Below are 21,543 nucleotides of genomic sequence, written 5' to 3'. Positions count from 1 at the left end.
CTCTGTTTATGTGCATGTCAAGTTCTTTGTGGCCTCTGTACTTTGGCAGACAAGTGCAAACGCTCTGCAACAGTGTTTGCACATCCTATAAAACATGCAGCAAATTAAAAAACAAAGAATAATCATAAAGACGCATGTTAAAAAAAGAAAAGAAAAGACTAAGTTGATGTGGACAAAAGAAGGGGACAGTGAAGGACAGGTGGGATCAGCTAGATGTAAGAGCCAGGTGACATGAAGGTAAACATGGAGAAAAAGACATTTAGGTATCAAGCTATCACAGCTGTTTGGAAAGACTGATAAAGGCAGTCAGTCATATCTCATAAGTTAGACTGACCAGAAACACATCAAAGAACAAAAGTGAAAGTAAGAGACCCTATACAATTCCTGACCATTGATGACTTTGAACGCCCTATCGTTGGCTTCAAGGCTGTTGAAAAACTAGCACAGAAAAGCTGAACCTGAAGGCAGTATCAACCCAGATCACATGGTACAAAAGCAACGCTCAGCCTCCAAAACAGCAAAAGCTATCCTGTCCGTCCTGAGAAAAGACAAGCCTGAAGGCAGTGCACACATTGCAAGGGTGGGCAGAAGGCCTTTGAGAATCCCCAAAAACAAAGTCATGAAAGTGGAATGTGGTCAACTGAATAAAAGAGTACTGAGTGGGTCACATGGTGTTGCAGCCAATTCAGGAGACACCCTTGCCAACAGGACTGATGATAAGAAAGCAGTTGATTCAGCATCCGGAGGAAGACAATGAAACAATAAGTGTGACAGGTGAAAAGCTAACTGACGAAGACATTACACTGTGTGGTCGCACAACACAAGGTTGGTTGTATGGTGTGGATGTAATGCTCTTGAGATAAGAAATGCAGAGAATAAGGAGCCACAACAAACTAACATCAGTGCTGAACTTCAACTAAAGCAACAAAGTCATGATCCAGGAAATAAACCCTGGGACCCATCAGTGGACCTGAGTCTCTTGACGGAGGATCAACAGGTAGAGCAGATGCCTCGAGAGGAGTGTGATGTTTTTGCAAAGGATGACTGGGACACTGGATGTATTCCAGAAATAACCTTTTCCAAAAGCTCCAGAGATACTGTGGGATCCATCACGGGTATGTTACGCACACTGGGAGAAACTAAACAGTCGACTGGAAAGAACATCTTTCTAAAGTTGTCCATGCTTACAACTTGTGGGCTTCATAGATAACTTGCAATCTTTTTGGGGAAAGCCTGGTCTGCTAGCTAGAGATGGCATCCATCCTACTTTGGTCGGTGCATTTCTTTTATCTAGAAACGGCAGAGTTTATTAGTCCCAAACCTTGACAACAACAACTCATCAGATTTCAGACCAGAAGGCAGAGCTGCAGTCTTACACGCTTCTCTGCACTTCCTTTGGATCTGTTCACCTGCCACTATAGTTGTCCTTTTGACTGTAAATTCTATTTTTAAAGCTGCAATATACCTCTTTTAAAAGTCTTGCTCCCAGTCTTTCACATCCAGTCTCTAGAACCTTTCAGCCAGTTCTAGTTGTTGTAGTTTACCGCCCTCCAAGGCCCATATTCTGAATTTGCAGAATTTCTATCAAACATAGTCCTTATCAGTAATAGAATAATTTTCAACACCTACGACATATCCGTCTACTAGTCCGTTTTCACCGAGCGGTTCAGTTCGGTTCATCTCGGTATGGCGCGCATTTTGAGGAGTTTCCATAGACTAATCACGGGAAAGATTCCCAAATAACCGATTCGTACCATTATACTTTTTGGGACCCTTCCATGGAGTGCCAAGAATATCGAGCCGACCCGAAAAGGTGGAGCTAAACACTGCAGTCTGTTGATTGGTCGAAAGAATCGTCACTTCCTGTGTGACAGCGGCAAACACAACACCGCCGTGTTTTAACCATAGACTGTAAAACACTGTTTATTGTTTACGTCTGTATTTCACTTCACGGCACTCAGCTTTCTCTGAGGATTGTGTTTAGTAATAAAGAGTCACATGACAGTGACAGAGTAGATGAACTGCTGGATGTCTTCCAGCGTTGGTTTTGTTTGTGTCATGTTTTTCTCCTTTGTTGAATTTATTAGTTAGCTTTTAGCTGTTCATGGTTAACTGCTATCATGTAGCTGACGCTATTAGCATCCGGCTTACAAGCCGCCTACCAAATAGGGCACAGGTGGCTGTGAACGCAAACGAGATCGGGCTAAATCGAACCAAACTGATCCATACCGGACCGCAGAGTGGAAATGGGGCTCAATATCCATGTAGATGTTGTGAATAATATCCGTAGCACAGCTTTCATGACACTATTAGACTCTATTGGTTTCACCCAGGGTGTAAACAAACCTACTCATCGTTTTAAAAACATGCTGGACCTTGTTCTAGCTTATGGGATTGAAATGAAAAAAATGAAATTGAAAAACTTTTTTTGAAAAACAGTTTTTCTATTGATCTTCTGATATAAGATTATTTCTTAATAACGTTTGACTTCTTCTTACCAGCATTAACTCCTCTTTATAAAAAAGTACTCTCTAGAAGTTTGTCTGATCGTGCTGTAGCTAAATTTAAGGAAGCCATTTCAGCTGCTTTTGATTCAGTACCATGCTCTAACCCAGATGAAAACTCTTCTCATCACTTTAGTCCCTCTCAGCTGGATCAGGTTGCAGATAGTGCGGTGGATTCACTGAGAGTTATTCTGGATTCGACCGCTCTTCTAAAACAGAAGGCGATCAAACGACAGAGACTAGCTCCATGGTACAACTCAGAAACCCGTACTCTAAAACTAACGTCACCTCCACCAACACGAAAGAATCTCCTTTAATCTGGCAGGATAGTCATAATAAATATATGAAAGCTCTACGACGGGCCCGCACTGCCTATTACTCGTCTCTTATTGAAGAAAACAACAACAAAGCTAGATACCTCTTCAGCACTGTAGCCAGGCTGACAAAGAACTATAGCTCATTTGATCCATGTATTCCTTTAGACCTCAGCAGCAACAATCTCCTGAGCTTTTTTTAAATGTTAAAATTCTAAACATTAGAGACAAAATTAGTAACCTGCTACCTGTACCCGGTGCAGATTCCTCCTATAATGTAGGGAAGTAAAACCGGTTCGCTGCTCTTGTGGTCGACCGGTTGGTGCTTCTCTGTGCCTTTCAACTGCCCCATGGAGATAAATAAAGTTTCTTAAATTGAATTGAATACAATTCGGATACAGAGGAAACAGTTGCAAATTGTGATACTAGCCTTGACTGTTTTTCTCCAATTAACCTTTCAGAACTAAACTAAACTTAGATCCGATCCCAGCCAAGGTGTTTTAGGAAGTGTGACTAGAACTAGGAAAAGGGACCACATAACTCATGTATTGGCTTCTCTCTACTGGCTCCCTATAAAATCTATATAATTTAAAATCCTTCTTCTCACTTACAAAGCTCTAAACAGTCAGGCACCATCCTATCTTAAAGATTTAACTACCCATTGAGAACATTGCGCTCCCAGAATGCAGATCTGCTCGTGATACCTAGTCTCTGAATGTACTATGGGAGGTAGAGCCTTCAGTTATCAGGCACCGCTCCTCTGGAATCGTCTACCAGTCGGGGTCCAGGAGGCAAACACACAATGTACTTTAAAGAATAGACTTAAAATGTTTATTTTTGATAAATCTTATAGTTAGGGCCAGATCAGGTATAGACCAGCTCATTTGCTGCTATAGGCCTAGATTACCGGGGGAACTGGCACCAGGAACTCTTATCTCTCTCTCCCTGCTTACATATCTTATTACTGCTTGTCACTATCTTTATATTCAAGTTTCTAACCTCTCCTTTTTCTGGGAGCTCCTGAGCTCTCTTAGGTTCCCTTCTGTCTGCATCTTATCCCATCTCACCCCATCCCATTTTCAAGCCCAGCACAGTTTAACAGATGCTGTTCCGTCATGAGCCCGGTTCTGCTAAAGATTTCTGCCTGTTAAAGGGAAGTTTTTTCTTGCCTTTGATGGATTAAGCTGGGCTCTTGTAATATATCAATAAGTAAGGTCCTTTTACCTGCTTTTTTGTAATATTAACAGACATAGAGTAAGATCCTCTACCTGCTTTTTGTAAAGTGTCTTGCAATAACACTTGTTATGAATTGACGCAATAAAAATAAAGATTGATTGGTTGGTTGAACTTGAGTGTGCATAAGCCAACTCTGCCTGTTGACTTAATGTTTCCAAAAAAGGGAGGAACAGGTAAACAAGTCCCATGCCCGATATGCAGATAAGTAGAAAGAAATCATGCAGGAAGCCTTCTCTATTGCAATGAGAAACATGAAAAAATCTGCAAAGAGAGGAGAAAGAAACTACAATCGACGCGTGTGGAGTTCCACCCTGCAACCAGGAGACAACGTGCTGGTAAGAAACCTCACCACCAGAATAAGGCCAGGATAACTAGGTAGTTACTGGGAGGAGATGGCACATGTTGTCAGAGAGAGACAAGGCTCTAATAGACCAATATATGTAGATCAACATCACAGGGAGAAGGAAGAAAACAAGTTTTACAGTGCAACTTACTCCTACTGTACGGACAGATAAAGTTAGTCAACAGCTGGATGTAAGAGCCAGGTGACATGAAGGTAAACACAGAGAGAAAGGCAGAATGAGTAAACATAAATACTACAGAATAAGACATTTAGGTATTAAGCTATCACAGCTACTTACTTCCTCTGGACTGGTTTTTGTGGGGTTAACCGAGAATGGGTTTAGGTTGTGTCTAGTCTGTTGTTCGAGGGTTTCCTGAGGTACGCACAGAGTGGTGCTGTGTCTCTTTAAAAATGACGTAATAAGACTGAGGTCAAGTAAACACTGGAAAGGATTTGTTTGGACGCCGAGTCGAAAGCTAAAAGCCAATCCAGAGCCACAAACTTGTTTGAAACCAGTATCAATATGATCCAACTACAAGTAAAACCTCATAGACACAGTCAGTGCAGACCGTGTGGTAAGGCTGCCGGAGGCTTGGCAGACCAACATAGGTGAGGTTACTCAGCCTCATGTTTGAGAACCAGTCCTTTCGGTCTCCATCTGATCTTCATCTCTGTCACACTTCACGTTAGGACGAGCTGACTCTCGTATTAATATGTGTAAGCAGGCCGCTGTGGCTACAGTCTCTGGAAGGTCAAGGGTTTGATCCCCAGCTCCTGTGTCCTTCTGGCAAGACACTTAACCTGGAATTGCTCCCCCTGCTGCGTCAGGGGTGTATGAATGTGTATGCGGGACGCTGCTCTTGTTGTCGACCGTTTGGTGCTTCTCTGTGATAAATAAAATAATAAAAAAAAGTCTACCAGTGAACAATTTTACTTCAAGGTTTAAAATATACAACACCTGTATAAAAGCATCATTTACAACTTTCAGTTTCTGTCTGACTATATTCCTTTATCTCTAACACGTTGTAGAAACTGGTGGATTCACAATATATATGACACATCGCACAATCCCAGGTGTTATCACATTTTCAGATATTGTATTCATTAATAGTGAATATGAACATGAATTAGCTGTGCAAAAGCAAAACTTAATGGAGGTTGTTAGAGATTTTCAATTCAGGGTGTGCTGTTGTCAGAGAACAACAAGATGTTCTAAAAACCTTTCCACCATAAAACATTTCTGAAGATTTACTGCATAATGACAGGGACTTGTTCTTGTTTTAGTGTTTTATTGTTTTTATTGTTTTAACCCTGTTAGTGTTTTACTTGTGTTTTATGTTTGTGCTCTTCATGGATGTACAGCACTTTGTCACAGCTATGGCTGTTTAAAGCGCTTTATAAATAAAGTTGAGTTGAGTTGAGGGACGGGCATCGTCTGGGCAAAGTTCTTAATGCTATGAAGGCTGAAGTGTGTGGCAACTTGTCATGATACAAATACATGAAGTAAAATAGATCAAGCACACTTTCAGGTGAAGAAACAAACTTATTCACACTGAGACTGATGGTCATTTATGGAGAAGACTCTCTACATGTAGACCTGCACCCTGCTCATGCAGACATGTCTGTGTTTGGTAGGAGGATGAAGCTGCCTCAGCTCCAGCTCTTTCCCTGTTTCTATGTTGACTGAAAGCTTGATCAAAACTGTATTTTCACACCTCTTCCAAAGGATGACATCACTTAAACTATGTCCTTGTTTTTTCTTCTTCCAGTCTGTGGTTTGAACCAAAGACAGTAAATATTTGAAGTCTGAGTGACGTCATTAGTCAAACTAACTTTCAGTCAACGTAACCACAGGCTGAGAGCTGAGGCGGGTTTTAACCTCAAGTCAAACCTGTCAATCATGTCAGCTGCACACCTAATGTAAAAACTGAGGTACAACAGAGACACAAAGTTTGAGCCGTAACAGGCATGAACCAGTTATTATCTGACCTTTGGATACTGTTTTGATTCACACACACACACACACACACACACACACACACACACACACACACACACACACACACACACGGGATAAACATGTTAATTTCTACTATAAGCTTATTTTCTCAATCATCAGATAATATAATGGATTATTCCAGCTCTGTCAGTAAGAAATGTTGTATTTACTTTATTATACGATGACAGGATACTTTTTTGAATACGTTTCAAGCACTATGTGGATTCTGCACGTTGACGAGTACAAACACACCTTGCACTTCTTTTAAAAACATGCAGCAAATTAAAAAAATATGAGCCAGGTGACATGAACAGGTAAACACGGAGAAAAAGGCAGAATGAGTAAATATAAATATGCTGAATATTTTATTTAGATATCAAGACATCACTGCAGTTTGGAAAAACTGATAAAGGCAGTCTGTCAAGATTATTTTGTTTCCTTTGTATTACATCTTGTGTAACGGCACATTAAAAAACACAGCAGATATCAGAAAGGTGATTACTCTGATGTCAGAGGGCTGACCAGAAACAGATGCCAAAGAACAAAAGTAAAGTCTGACCAGACGCATTTTCAGTCAGTGTATCCAGAGCAACACGACAGAAAGTAAGACTGTGTTTATTCTATGATTTTATTATTTATTTCAATGACTTTGGTTTGTTTTACATTTTTAAGATGTTTTCAATGATAAATCTCTTTTTATAAATGACTCCTTCTGATCTTTCCTTTTGTCCTCTTAGTTTGTTTATTTTTCTTGAATGATGTGAACATCAAATTGTCATTTATTTAAAAGTTACTTTGACAAACAACTCTCACATGAACTGTTTTTTAACTGATGGATGAATCTAAAGATGAAGCTATGATCTACTGTATGTTTCTATAAACATGTTTAACACCACATACTGAGGTCGTGTACGTCTGATTAAATATCAGATACAAGTTCTGATGTACTTTATCTGAAATATTCAGCTTCATGTTTTTACTCTGCTGCAGTCCAGAGGAATAAAGAACCTTCTAGTCCACTTTATTTATCCAGGAACTTTCTGTCACTCATAAACTCTGAATATTTTACACACCAGGAACAGGTAACAGTAATAATCAGATTTATGACTCTAACACAAATCAGAACATCGTGACTTCATCATTCATCTGCAGAGCTGTATTCATCATTGTTGTTATTTACAGAGTTTATGATCTGAATATTCTTCATTTATTGAGGTGAAGTCATGAACCTTAACACACAACTCTTATATTTTACAGATATGGCACATTGGTTGACCAAACCACTCTCACCTTCTTGTAAGATTTTCCACATTTACAAAAATGACTTTTATTCAAATATTACCATTCAGAGTAACATAATTCTGTTTAAATAGTCTGAAGTTTTCTTTCTGTATGTTAATATGTGAATTTGTCTTTCAGCTCTTTCAAGTCAGCCATGGAGGAAGTCGATGTGAGTAAACAGGAAGTCAGGGTGGTGACCCTGGGTGTGGTTCTTCCACACAGCAGAGAATTAATAACAATGTTCCTGTTGAACATTCAATATTTAAAACACTGAAGTAATGAATCTCATGTTCTTCTATCAACAGGAGCATTCAGGAAAATCTGGACTTTCTGAATTCTTACCAACCTCGAAACAAAGAAGTCGAACATCTCAGGATTCTGCTTTATGGACCGGTCGGTGCCGGCAAGTCCAGTTTCATCAACTCTGTTGAAAGTGTTTTGAGAGGCAGAATTGCAACTCGAGCTGAGACGGATGTTCACACCTGGAGCAGCTTCACTCTAGAGGTAAGAATAAGTGATGACTGTGGTGACTCCAGACTGAGATTATTCACCTTCTCTGTAAACTCCACCCAGTTTAAAACAAACATAATTAATGTGAAGCATGTTATTTAGAAAAAGGCTGAGGCAGCAATATCACAGACAGAGAGGTGTTTTAGAAGGTATGGTGATGAATTCAACTGATCCTATAATAATGACATGTACAAAGTGTATTAATGACAAAAAGATTTAAGTTAGCTGTTTGAAGAGGGCAGTTTCTGAAAATGTGGAAGATTTAGCATTTTCATCTGAATTTACTTGAAGAAATGGATAATTTTGTGGCAGCTTAAAGTTTCTTTAAGACGTTTAAAAATAGAATAAAAATACATTTGATCAACATAGATTCTGTCACTGAATAAAATGAAGTGATTATATTGTTGTCTATTTTATATTTATCTGAATGATATAAATCATGTCTCCCTCTTCTTCACAGTATAAAACGTACAAAATAGAAAAAGATCCTCAGAGATTCTGTTCTATTATTTTCAACGACATCATGGGCCTTGGGAGTAACGACACCAACGGAGTCCAGGTGGAAGATATCAAACTGGCCCTGCGAGGACATGTGAAAGAGGGTTACAAGGTACACTCTTAAATCTTTCTTTTTTTTTATTAAAGAGCCCTGTGGAGTTCCTTTCAACAAGTGTTAATTAAACTGCTCCATACGAGGAAAGTTTAAAAGATTTCACCTTAAATTTCTCTTTTTGTAATTAAAGCTTTGCTTTTTCATTCACTGAAACATTTACAGCTCTGTGCATTTAAAGATAATATCTAAATGTCTGTTCTTGTATTTTAGTTTCGTACTGATAGCCCCCTGACAGAGAAAGACCCGAGCTACAACTCTGATCCCTCTCTGGATGACAAAGTCCACGTGCTGGTCTGTGTCGTTCCTGCCGACAAAGTCTCTATGTTAGATGACAAACTCTCTATGTTAGATGACAATCTCTCTGTGTTAGATGACAAAGTCGTGCAGAAGTTAAGAGAAGTCAGACTTGCTGCCAGTGATCTGAGTAAGAACAGATATCACTTACTTAGATTTATATATCAGACATTACAAGAAAAACAAACGACTTAAACGATTAAAACACTGAAAATGTTTCACATCTACAGGAATTCCTCAACTGGCCATCCTCACCAAAGTTGATGAAGCCTGTCCTGAGGTCAAAAAAAATATTAACAACATATACAAGAGCAAGAAGCTGAAGAAACAGGTGAGTCTGTTTAGATTTGTTATTATTGGGTTTCAGTTCTTTTATCATCACATTTCCACCTTTGGTCTGAGCTTTACAATCACTGATTATATGAAATTATTTGACTCTGACACAGGTGGAAAAATTCAGCGAGATGCTGGGAATTCAAATCAACTCCATCTTTCTGGTGAAGAACTACCACTCAGAATCTGACACGTGTGACGACATCAACGGGCCGATACTGACCGCACTGAGACAGATGGTAAACTCTGGAGAAGATTACCTCAACGACATGTAAGAGCAGCTCAGTACTCCCAGAAAATACACGATGACAGGCGTGATTGATAAATTGGTGGTAAAAAGATAGATAGATAGATGGATGGATGGATGGATAGATGGATAGATAGATAGATAGATAGATAGATAGATAGATAGATAGATAGATAGATAGATAGATAGATAGATAGATAGATAGATAGATAGATAGATAGATAGATAGATAGATAGATAGATAGATAGATAGATAGATAGATAGATAGATAGATGGATGGATAGATGGATAGATGGATAGATGGATAGATGGATAGATAGATAGATACATGGGAAATTCAAGGCATCCAGTAGCAGTATACAGACAGGCAGGACACAAAACATTAGTTACAATACACACCTGCTGTCCCCCCTCCCCTCTGTATACAATAATCCCCAAACAACATTTAGCACAGAGGTGTTTGAGGTAGTGCCAGAGGTGTGAGTACAGTCATTAAACAGTCAATGCAGGGATGCAGACTGGGCCATTAAAGTGCTCATCAACATAAAGGAGCAGTGATTAGCATTTAGTGACCAAAACAATAAGGTGAAACCAGGAGTGATTAGGGTGATTTCCATTAAAGTACCCAACTATTGAGGAGCAGATTGGCATTAAGTGTCAAAGACAATAGAGTGAAACTTGACCTAGTTAGGGTGATCATGTCAACCATTACAGATGTAGCATAACACAACAGTAGGATGAAACCAGACATGATTAGGGTGATTATTTCGTTAGAGTGACCAGTGCTCAGTAAGGTGACTATCAATATGCATTAAAGTGTCCAACTGGAGGCTGACTCTGAGGTCAGCGGTGCAGATGAGGAGTGAGAAAAAAAAAAGAAGTGAAAAATGAGTTCTGTGTGTGGGAGACAAGAAGAGGTTGCACCATATCAGTAAGTAGCCTAATATGATCTGTGCCTCACCTTTAGAACAGCAGCCATGGATTCAGACCTCCAGTTTCCTGGACGTCCTGTCTTTGGTGAGTTTGAGCTTCTGCACCCCCCCCCCCCCCCCCCCCCCCCCCCCCCCCCGCAGGTCAGGCTATCAAACTACAGAAATTCAATGATGACCCAGTTTACACAGAGTTTCTGTCATATTCACTCCTCTTAATGTAAAATGCATTTACCCACCTGTTGGTAAAATGTTATCCCTGTATCATTGTGCCCGATTGTAAACATGTAGTGAATTCAGTAAAAGAGAGAAAAGGACTTTTTAAAGTAATATCTAGCACAAAGTGAAAGTGAAAGCACCCAGTTCATATAAAAGATATTCTTTGTTGTCTGCATCACATTTAAAGTGCCATCATGTAAGCAGGTAAGGACATGATTTATTATCTCAAACCTCATATGTTTGTTGATTTGTTTTCACTGGTCTTAAAGCAATGTCACTTCACCGGCCGTAACCATGAGCACCCTCAAAGGCAAAGTGCATCATATCAAACAGTTACTCGTGCAATTGTATGCAAAGTACATTTTTATTATAAGCAAAGTCTGTATCAAATTATGTTCATCAAATGAACCTGAGAAAAAAGAATCACAAAACTAAATCTCAGCTCCATCTTTCAGTAATACCAATCAGTGAAAAAGAATGATGTTGAAATTGTTTAAATAGTATCAAATTGTTCGACAGTCACTGAAAAATTCTCCATTGTGTTGGGCTGCAGAATCCTCCTGTCTCCATCACTATATTAGCTTTTGAAAACACCTGGACTTCATGGAACTCATAATTTAACAAAATCTCAGAAAAATCATCCCTCAAACTGAAGCCACATACATATCCTCAAATCCATGAGTAATACCCACACCATTATTCTCCACATTATATATTCCTTCTCTGTATATCCCACGTATATACCCCATTGTCTTTATCCCCCCATACTAAATATTGTTATTTAATTTTTTTATTTACCTCATTTAATTTATTCTGAGAGTTTTATATTATCATTTCCAACAGGCATTACTGTGTAATTATTCTCACATTACCCAAATTCACAAAAACAGATGAAGACCCCTTGATATGTAGCAATTATTACTTGCAAATTAAGATAATAAGATTAAAAAACACACAGATCAAACTGGTTTCATGAAAAATCATCTGATAACTAGGGAGGACTACAAGTGCCAAAATGAAATATATAATTAATTAAATGTGTCATCAATTATTTAATATTGGAAATACATCCACAATTATTTAATACATGTATAATTATTTGATTAATTAAATGCATGTTATCAAATAATTAAACAATTATTTGATATTGGTAATACATACATAAATAATTTATGAAACAAATAATTATTGAATTAAGTCTTCAATTAATAATTTAAAATGTTAATTAATTTGATGTAAAACCACATTTAATTATTTCACTATTTATTTAATCATTTCATGGATCCTACTCCAACAGTGCATCATGAAATAATGTTATCTGTCACTGCAGCTCGTCAAAGTTTCTAACACCTGATTGGTTACTCAGCAAAGCAAATCATGACAGATCTATCCCAGATAATGGACTGACGCAGAGGCAGTTAATGCAATCCGATACATTTGGTGGCAATGTTCATCAATATATTCATTTTGGGACGGTTTTCATTCGTCCCCGAAAAAATTGTTTTCTTTCTGCATGTTAACGTGAATTTGTCTTTCAGCTCTTTCAAGTCAGCCATGGAAGACTCCATTGACGTGAGTAAACAGGAAGTCAGGGTGGTCACTCTGTGTGTGGTTCTTCCACACAGCAGAGCATCAATAACAAAGATCCTGTTGAACATTCACTATTAAAAACACTGAAGTAATGAATCTCATGTTCTTCTATCAACAGGGCCACTCAGGAAAATCTGAACTTTCTGAAATCTTACCAACCTCGAAACAAAGAAGTCGAACATCTCAGGATTCTGCTTTATGGACCGGTCGGTGCCGGCAAGTCCAGTTTCTTCAACTCTGTTGACAGTGCTTTGAGAGGCAGAGTTACAAATCGAGCTGGGACGGATGCGGCCACCGGGAGCAGCTATACTCAAGAGGTAAGAATAAGTGATGACTGTGGTGACTCCAGACTGAGATTATTCACCTTCTCTGTAAACTCCACCCAGTTTAAAACAAACATAATTAATGTGAAGCATGTTATTTAGAAAAAGGTTGAGGCAGCAATATCACAGACAGAGAGGTGTTTTAGAAGGTATGGTGATGAATTCAACTGATCCTATAATAATGACATGTACAAAGAGAATTAATGACAAAAAGTATTAAGTTAGCTGTTTGAAGAGGGCAGTTTCTGAAAATGTGGAAGATTTAGCATTTTCATCAGAATTCCTTAAAGAAATTAATCATTTTGTGGCAGCTTAGTTTTATTAAGAAGAGTCAAAATGGAATTAAAATAAACATTTGATCAACATAGATTCTCTCTCTGAATAAAATGTAATTATTTTGTTCTGAATGATGTAAATCATGTCTCCTTCTTCTTCACAGTATAAAACATACAAAATAGAAAAAGATCCTCAGAGCTTCTATTCTTTTGTTTTCAACGACATCATGGGCCTTGAGGGAAAGGACACTAACGGAGTCCAGGTGGAAGATGTCAAACTGGCCCTGCGAGGACATGTGAAAAATGGTTACATGGTACACTCCTAAAACTTTCTCTTTTGTTGTTGTTAAAGAGCCCTGTGGAGTTCATTTCAAGTGTTTTAAATTAATGAAGCAGCTCCCTCTGCTGTTAAAAAATGAAGCCAATTCAGAACTACAAAAACCTGCAGTTCCTAGAGTTTCCACCAGAGGCAGACTGTAAAAGCTCTAAGCCCATATCCACCAACAATCTGAGAATCCTCTCACACAACTCATAGTTTAGATTAAAAAATGAGGAGTGATCTCGTAACACTCTGAGCGAGGAAGGGACAGAAACCTTTATCTCAATAAGAGAGTGTAAAACCAGTATATAAAACAAAAACCAAAACAGAATGAGGACCAGCTCAGAAATAAAATATTCGAAAAAAGGTTAGAAGATTTCACATGAAGTTTCTCTTCTTATAAATTGGCTTTTTCATTCACTGGAACATTTACAGCTCTGTGCATTAAAAGATGATATCAAAATATCTATTCTTGTTTTTTAGTTTCGTACTAACGGCCCACTGACAGAGAAAGACCCGAGCTACAACTCCGAGCCCTCTCTGGATGACAAAGTCCACGTGCTGGTCTGTGTCATTCCTGCCGACAAAGTCTCTATGTTAGATGACAAAGTCGTGCAGAAGTTAAGAGAAGTCAGACTTGCTGCCAGGGATCTGGGTAAGAACAGATATCACTTACTTAGATTTACATATCAGGCATTAATACTATCTATCTATCTATCTATCTATCTATCTATCTATCTATCTATCTATCTATCTATCTATCTATCTATCTATCTATCTATCTATCTATCTATCTATCTATCTATCTATCTATCTATCTATCTATCTATCTATCTATCAATCAATCAATCTATCAATCTATCAATCTATCTATCTATCATTACAAAAAAAACACATTAAATACTGAAAATGTTTCACTTCTACAGGAATTCCTCAACTGTCCATCCTCACCAAAGTTGATGAAGCCTGTCCTGAGGTCAAAAAAGATATTAACAACTTATTCAAGAGCAAATACCTGAAGGAACAGGTGAGTCTGTTTAGATTTGTTATTATTGAGTCACATTTCCACCTTTGATCTTTTTTATTTATTTTATTAACCTTTAGTTAACCAGGAATAATCCTATTGAGATTCGAGATTCCGAATCTCTTTTGCCAGGTGGTCCTGGCCAAGAAAGCTTTACAATCACTGATTATCTGAAATTATTTGACTCTGACACAGGTGGAAAAATTCAGCGCCACACTGGGAATTCCCATCAACTCCATCTTTCTGGTGAAGAACTACAACTCAGAAGCCAACACGTGTGACGACATCAGCAGGCCGATTCTGACCGCACTGAGACAGATGGTAGACTACGGAGAAGATTACCTCAACGACCTGTAGAGCTGCTCACCGCTGAGGAAAACGATGCATGATGAAGCTTTACAAAATCAAAAGTGTTACAGAATATTTACTTTGTAGTCGGATTTCATTAAATTAACTATTATCTGTTGGATTTCTTACTTTTACCACACGAGGGCGGCAAAAAAACCTTTTTTTTCCTGATTTCTTGTACAAAAATCTATAGGAAAAATCATGTTTATCAGTTCAATTCAATAAAAAAAACTTCATTGGTAAAAATTTAGATCTCCCCCCATCTACATTGTGATTGTTTATCATTTATAGTACAAACAAATGAAAATGTGCAACTGCAGCCTGCTTCAAAAAGCCAAACTAGTTGATTTGTTTTTTTAATTGGTTATGAGTCGCTCCTCTGACAAAGCAAATTGCTAATCATTGTCTCTGATTTTGGTGTAGCACCCGAGTGGGCCAATGCCAGCCCTCTGGAGACGCCCCCTGGTCTCTGTTTATGTGCATGTCAAGTTCTTTGTGGCCTCTGTACTTTGGCAGACAAGTGCAAACGCTCTGCAACAGTGTTTGCACATCCTATAAAACATGCAGCAAATTAAAAAACAAAGAATAATCATAAAGACGCATGTTAAAAAAAGAAAAGAAAAGACTAAGTTGATGTGGACAAAAGAAGGGGACAGTGAAGGACAGGTGGGATCAGCTAGATGTAAGAGCCAGGTGACATGAAGGTAAACATGGAGAAAAAGACATTTAGGTATCAAGCTATCACAGCTGTTTGGAAAGACTGATAAAGGCAGTCAGTCATATCTCATAAGTTAGACTGACCAAAAACACATCAAAGAACAAAAGTGAAAGTAAGAGACCCTATACAATTCCTGACCATTGATGACTTTGAACGCCCTATCATTGGCTTCAATGTTGTTGAAAAAACTAGCACAGAAAAGCTGAACCTGAAGGCAGTATCAACCCAGATCACATGGTACAAAAGCAACGCTCAGCCTCCAAAACAGCAAAAGCTATCCTGTCCGTCCTGAGAAAAGACAAGCCTGAAGGCAGTGCACACATTGCAAGGGTGGGCAGAAGGCCTTTGAGAATCCCCAAAAACAAAGTCATGAAAGTGGAATGTGGTCAACTGAATAAAAGAGTACTGAGTGGGTCACGTGGTTTTGGAGCCAATTCAGGAGACACCCTTGCCAACAGGACTGATGATAAGAAAGCAGTTGATTCAGCATCCGGAGGAAGACAATGAAACAATAAGTGTGACAGGTGAAAAGCTAACTGACGAAGACATTACACTGTGTGGTCGCACAACACAAGGTTGGTTGTATGGTGTGGATGTAATGCTCTTGAGATAAGAAATGCAGAGAATAAGGAGCCACAACCAACTAACATCAGTGCTGAACTTCAACTAAAGGAACAAAGTCATGATCCAGGAAATAAACCCTGGGACCCATCAGTGGACCTGAGTCTTTTGACGGAGGATCAACAGGTAGAGCAGATGCCTCGAGAGGAGTGTGATGTTTTTGCAAAGGATGACTGGGACACTGGATGTATTCCAGAAATAACCTTTTCCAAAAGCTCCAGAGCTACTGTGGGATCCATCACGGGTATGTTACGCACACTGGGAGAGACTAAACAGTCGACTGGAAAGAACATCTTTCTAAAGTTGTCAATGCTTACAACTTGTGGGCTTCATAGATAACTTGCAATCTTTTTGGGGAAACCCTGGTCTGCTAGCTAGAGATGGCATTCATCCTACTTTGGCCGGTGCAGCTCTGTTACCTAGAAACAGCAGAGTTTATTAGTCCCAAACCTTGACAACAACAACTCATCAGAGTTCAGACCAGAAGGCAGAGCCAGTCGGGGTCCAGGAGGCAAACACACAATGTACTTAAACTTTTCTTTTTGATAAATCTTATAGTTAGGGCTGGCTTAGGTATAGACCAGCTCATTTGCTGCAATAGGCCGAGATTACCGGGGGAACTGGCACCAGGAACTCTTATCGCTCTCTCCCTGCTTACATATCTTATTACTGCTTGTCACTATCTTTATATTCAAGTTACTAACCTCTCCTTTTTCTGGCAGCTCCTGAGCTCTCTTAAGTTCCTCTGGACTCTTGGTCAGGATGGCCTGTCCTCCCCCCACCCCCTTTTCTTCCTATCCGATCCTTCTTTCTGCATCTTATCCCATCTCACCCATCCCATTTTCAAGCCCAGCACAGATTAGCAGACGGCTGTTCCGTCATGAGCCCGGGTCTGCTAAAGATTTCTGCCTGTTAAAGGGAAGTTTTTTCTTGCCTTTGATGGATTTGGTGGGCTCTTGTAATATATCAATAAGTAAGGTCCTTTACCTGCTTTTTGTAAACACGATTAGCATGGTCTTGTTACCTGCTCTTTTGTAATGTTAACAGGCAAACAGTAAGGTCCTCTACCTGCTTTTTGTCAAGTGTCTTGCAACAACACTTATGAATTGACGCTATACAAATTGATTGATTGGTTGGTTGAACTTGAGTGTGCATAAGCCAACTCTGCCTGTTGACTTAATGTTTCCAAAAAAGGGAGGAACAGCTAAACAAGTCCGATGCACGATATGCTGATAAGTTAGAGAAATCATGCAGGAAGCCTTCTCTATTGCAATGAGAAACATGAAAAAATCTGCAAAGAGAGGAGAAAGAAACTACAATCGCTGCATGTGGAGTTCCACCCTGCAACCAGGAGACAACGTGCTGGTAAGAAATCTCACCACCAGAGTAAGGCCAAGATAACTAGGTAGTTACTGGGAGGAGATGGCATATGTTGTCAGAGAGAGACAAGGCTCTAATAGACCAGTATATGTAGATAAACATCACAGGGAGAAGGAAGAAAACAAGTTTTACAGTGCAACTTACTCCTACTGTACGGACAAATAAAGTTAGTCAACAGCTGGATGTAAGAGCCAGGTGACATGAAGGTAACATGGAGAGAAAGGCAGAATGAGTAAACATAAATACTACAGAAAAAGACATTTAGGTATTAAGCTATCACAGCTGATTGGAAAGACTGATCAAGGCAGTCAGTCATTTCTCCTAAGTCAGATGACTGAACAGAAACAGATGAACGAAAGTGAAAGTAAGAAACACTATAAAAGGACCAGCAGAGTCACTGCAGAATCCTCAGCATCCAGAGCATCCTGAGCATCCTGAGCACACAGAGCAACACAAGGAAAAGGTATGGTGGTCTTCATTCTATGATTTCATTATTCATTCTATTGACATTGGTTTGTTTTAGGTTTTTAAGATGTTTTCAATGATAGATCTCTTTTTATGAAGGACTCCTTCTGATTTTTCCTTTTTTCATCTTAGTTTATTTATTTTTCTTGAATGATGTGAACATCAAATTGTCATTTATTTAAAAGTTACTTTTGTTGTTATTTACAGAGTTTATGATCTGAATATTCTTCCTTTATTGAGGTAGAGTCATGAACCTTAACACACAACTCTTATATTTTACAGATTTGGGAGGAGGAGGAGGATCCAAACCAGCTCCAACTTCTCGTAAGATTTTCCACATTTACAAAAAATTATTGTTATTTAAATATTACCATTCAGTCAAACATAATTCTTTTTAAATTGTTTAAATAGTATGAAGTTTTCTTTCTGTATGTTATCCATCCATCCATCCATTTTCTGCCGCTTATCCGGGGCCGGGTCGTGGGGGCAGCATTCTAAGCAGAAACACCCAGACTTCCCTCACCCCAGACACCTCCTCCAGCTCTTCCGGTGGGACCCCGAGGCGTTCCCAAGCCAGCCAAGAGACATAGTCTCTCCAGCGTGTCCTGGGTCTACCCCGAGGCCTCCTCCCGGAGGGACATGCCCAGAACACCTCCCTAGGGAGGCGTCCAGGGGGCATCCGGACCAGATGCCCGAACCACCTCAACTGACTCCTCTCGATGTGGAGGAGTAACGGCTCTACTCCGAGCTCCTCCCTGGTGACCGAGCTCCTCACCCTATCTCTAAGGGTGCGCCCTGCCACCCTACGGAGGAAGCCCATTTTGGCCATTGTATCTGAGATCTCGTTCTTTCGGTCATGACCCAAAGCTCATGACCATAGGTGAGGGTAGGAACGAAGATCGACCGGTAAATCGAGAGTTTCGCCTTTCATCTTAGCTCCTTCTTCACCACGATGGACCGATACATTGACCGCATGACGAACCGCCCCAGTGCGTGCTGAAGGTCCGGGTTCGATGGAGCCAACAAGACCACATCATCCGCAAAAAGCAGAGACGAGATACTGTGGTCCCCGAACCGGACACCCTCCGGCCACTGGCTGCGCCTCGAAATTCTGTCCATAAAAGTAATGAACAGAACCGGTGACAAAGGGCAGCCCTGCCGGAGGCCAACGCGCACCGGGAACAGGTCCGACTTACTGCCGGCAATGCAAACCATACTCCTGCTCCGGTCGTACAAGGACCGGACCACCCCTAGCAAAGGGCCCCGAACCCCATACTCACGGAGCACCCCCCACAGGGTGCCACGAGAGACACGGTCGAATGCCTTATCCAAATACACAAAGCACATGTGGACTGGTTGGGCAAACTCCCATGAACCCTCGAGCACCCGCTGGAGAGTGTAGAGCTGGTCCAGTGTTCCACGGCCAGGACGAAAACCGCATTGTTCCTCTTGAATCCGAGGTTTGACAAACAGCTGGATCCTCCTCTCCAGAACCCTGGAATAGACTTTCCCAGGGAGGCTGAGGAGTGTGATTCCCGGTAGTTGCAACACACCCTCCGGTCCCCCTTTTTGAAAAGAGGGACCACCACCCCGGTCTGCCAGTCCTGAGGCACTGTCCCCGACCTCCACGCGATGTTACAGAGGCGTGTCAACCAAGGTCAAGGTTCAAGGTTCAAGGTTCTTTATTTGTCAAATATGCCACATGTTAAACATACAGCACAGATGAAATTGCATTCCCCCCCCCCCCCCCCAGTGCAAACCTGCAGTGCATAAAAGAGCACTAAAGAAAAAACTAGCAATACTGTACAACAAATAACTTAACTAAAGACATTTGGACAACAAATAACGAACAACAGACAATCGACAGACAAGGCACTTGTGAGTGTTTCGCTTTGAGGTAGAATGTGGATAAATTACTATGAGGTAGATAAATTACAGTATTAACAATATAAACAGAGTGCAGATTAAAATACGAAGTTAAACCATGACAGCCCCAGCACATCCAGAGACTTAAGATACTCAGGGCGAATCTCATCCACCCCTGGAGCCTTGCCACCAAGGAGCTTGCCAACTATCTCGGTGACTTCGGCTTGGGTGATAGACGAATCCACTTCTGAGAACTCAGCCTCTGCTTCCTCAGTGGAAGATGTGACGGTGGAATTGAGGAGATCCTCGAAGTATTCCTTCCACCGTCCGACTACATCCTCAGTTGAGGTCAGCAGCTCCCCACCTCCACTGTAAACAGTGTTGGTGAAGCACTGCTTCCCCTTCCTGAGGTGACGGACGGTTTGTCAGAATTTCCTCGAGGCCGACCGAAAGTCCTCCTCCATGGCCTACCCGAACTCCTCCCAGGCCTGAGCTTTTGCCTCCAGGACCGCCCGGGCTGCGCTAGCAACGCCCGATAATACTCCTTCTTCAGCTTGACGGCCTCCCTTACTTCCGGTGTCCACCACCAGGTTCGGGGATTGCCGCCACGACAGGCACCAGAGACCCTGTGACCACAGCTCAGAGCAGCTGCTTTGACAATGGAGGTGGAGAACATAGTCCACTCGGACTCAATGTCCCCAGCCTCCCCCGGGATCTGTGAAAAGCTCGTCCGGAGGTGGGAGTTGAAGACCTCGCTAACAGAGGGTTCAGCCAGACGTTCCCAGCAGACCCTCCCTACACATTGGGGCCTGCCGAGTCTGACCGGCTTCCTCCCCTGCCAGCGCATCCAACTCACCACCAGGTGGTGATCAGCTGACAGCTCAGCCCCTCTCTTCCCCCGAGTGTCCGAGACATACGGCCGGAGGTCAGATGACAAGACCACAAAGTCTATCATTGACCTCCGGCCTAAGGAGTCCTGGTGGCACGTGCACTTATGGACATTCCTGTGCTCGAACATGGTGTTTGTTATGGACAAACTGTGACTAGCACAGAAGTCCAATAACAGAACATCACTCTGGTTCAGATCAGGGAGGCCGTTCATCCCAATCACCCCACTCTAGATCTCACTGTTGTTGCCCACATAAGCAGTGAAGTCCCCCAGTAGAACAATGGAGTCCCCAGTCGGAGCACTGTCCAGCACCCCTCCCACGGACTCCAAGAAGGGCGGGTACTCCGCACTGCCGTTCGGGTCGTAGGCCGAAATGACCGTTAGAGACCTTTCCCTGTGAGCTGTGGGGCTATGAGCAAGCCCACACCAGCCCGCCGCATCTCACTGCGGGCAACTCCAGAGAAGTAGAGAGTCCAGCCCCTCTCGAGGAGCTGGGTTCCATAGCCCAGGCAGTGCGTGGAGGTGAGCCCGACTATATCTAGCCCGTACCTCTCAACCTCCTACACAAGCTCAGGCTCCTTCCCCCCAGTGAGGTGACGTTCCACGTCCCAAACGCCAGAAGCTGCGTCCGGGGATCGGGTCTCCGAGGCCCCCGCCGTCGACTGCCGACTGATCCACACTGCACCCGACCCCTACGGCTTCCTCTGTGGGTGGCGAGTCCACAGGAGGATGGGCACGCGTCGTCCTTTCGGGCTGAACCCGGCTGGGCCCCACGTGCAAAGGCCCGGCCACCAGGCGCTCTCCTGCGGGCCCCAACCCCAGGCCTGGCTCCAGGGTGGGGTCCCGGCTGCGCCATGCCGGGCGACGTCACGGTCCTAGTTGTACTGTTCATCATAGGGGTT

At 41.5% G+C, this 21,543-nt stretch overlaps 2 protein-coding genes across 2 annotated transcripts in view; both read left to right on the top strand.

Annotated features, from left to right (window-relative positions):
• Nucleotides 1–21,543, top strand: part of LOC306838692 (uncharacterized protein) — a 173,518-nt gene that overhangs the window by 11,504 nt on the left and 140,471 nt on the right. Inside the window, exons 12-17 of the mRNA XM_079367022.1 lie at nt 8,648–8,797; nt 9,011–9,224; nt 9,325–9,425; nt 9,541–9,698; nt 10,643–10,692; nt 12,362–12,395. Coding sequence (XP_079223148.1) covers nt 8,648–8,797; nt 9,011–9,224; nt 9,325–9,425; nt 9,541–9,698; nt 10,643–10,692; nt 12,362–12,395 — 707 coding nt within the window. The remainder of the gene's footprint in view (nt 1–8,647; nt 8,798–9,010; nt 9,225–9,324; nt 9,426–9,540; nt 9,699–10,642; nt 10,693–12,361; nt 12,396–21,543) is intronic.
• On the top strand, nt 12,838–14,952 carry LOC306838711 (interferon-induced protein 44-like). Its single transcript, XM_079367058.1, has 4 exons — nt 12,838–13,325; nt 13,814–13,985; nt 14,257–14,357; nt 14,550–14,952. Exons 1-4 carry the CDS (start codon nt 13,155–13,157, stop codon nt 14,709–14,711), a joined length of 606 nt encoding a protein of 201 aa, XP_079223184.1. The 5' UTR covers nt 12,838–13,154; the 3' UTR covers nt 14,712–14,952.

Source organism: Symphodus melops (assembly GCF_947650265.1).
Source record: "Symphodus melops genome assembly, chromosome: 17".
NCBI lineage: Eukaryota > Metazoa > Chordata > Actinopteri > Labriformes > Labridae > Symphodus > Symphodus melops.
The sequence above is the reverse complement of the archived record's forward strand: the minus strand, read 5'-3'. Positions and strand labels throughout refer to the sequence as shown.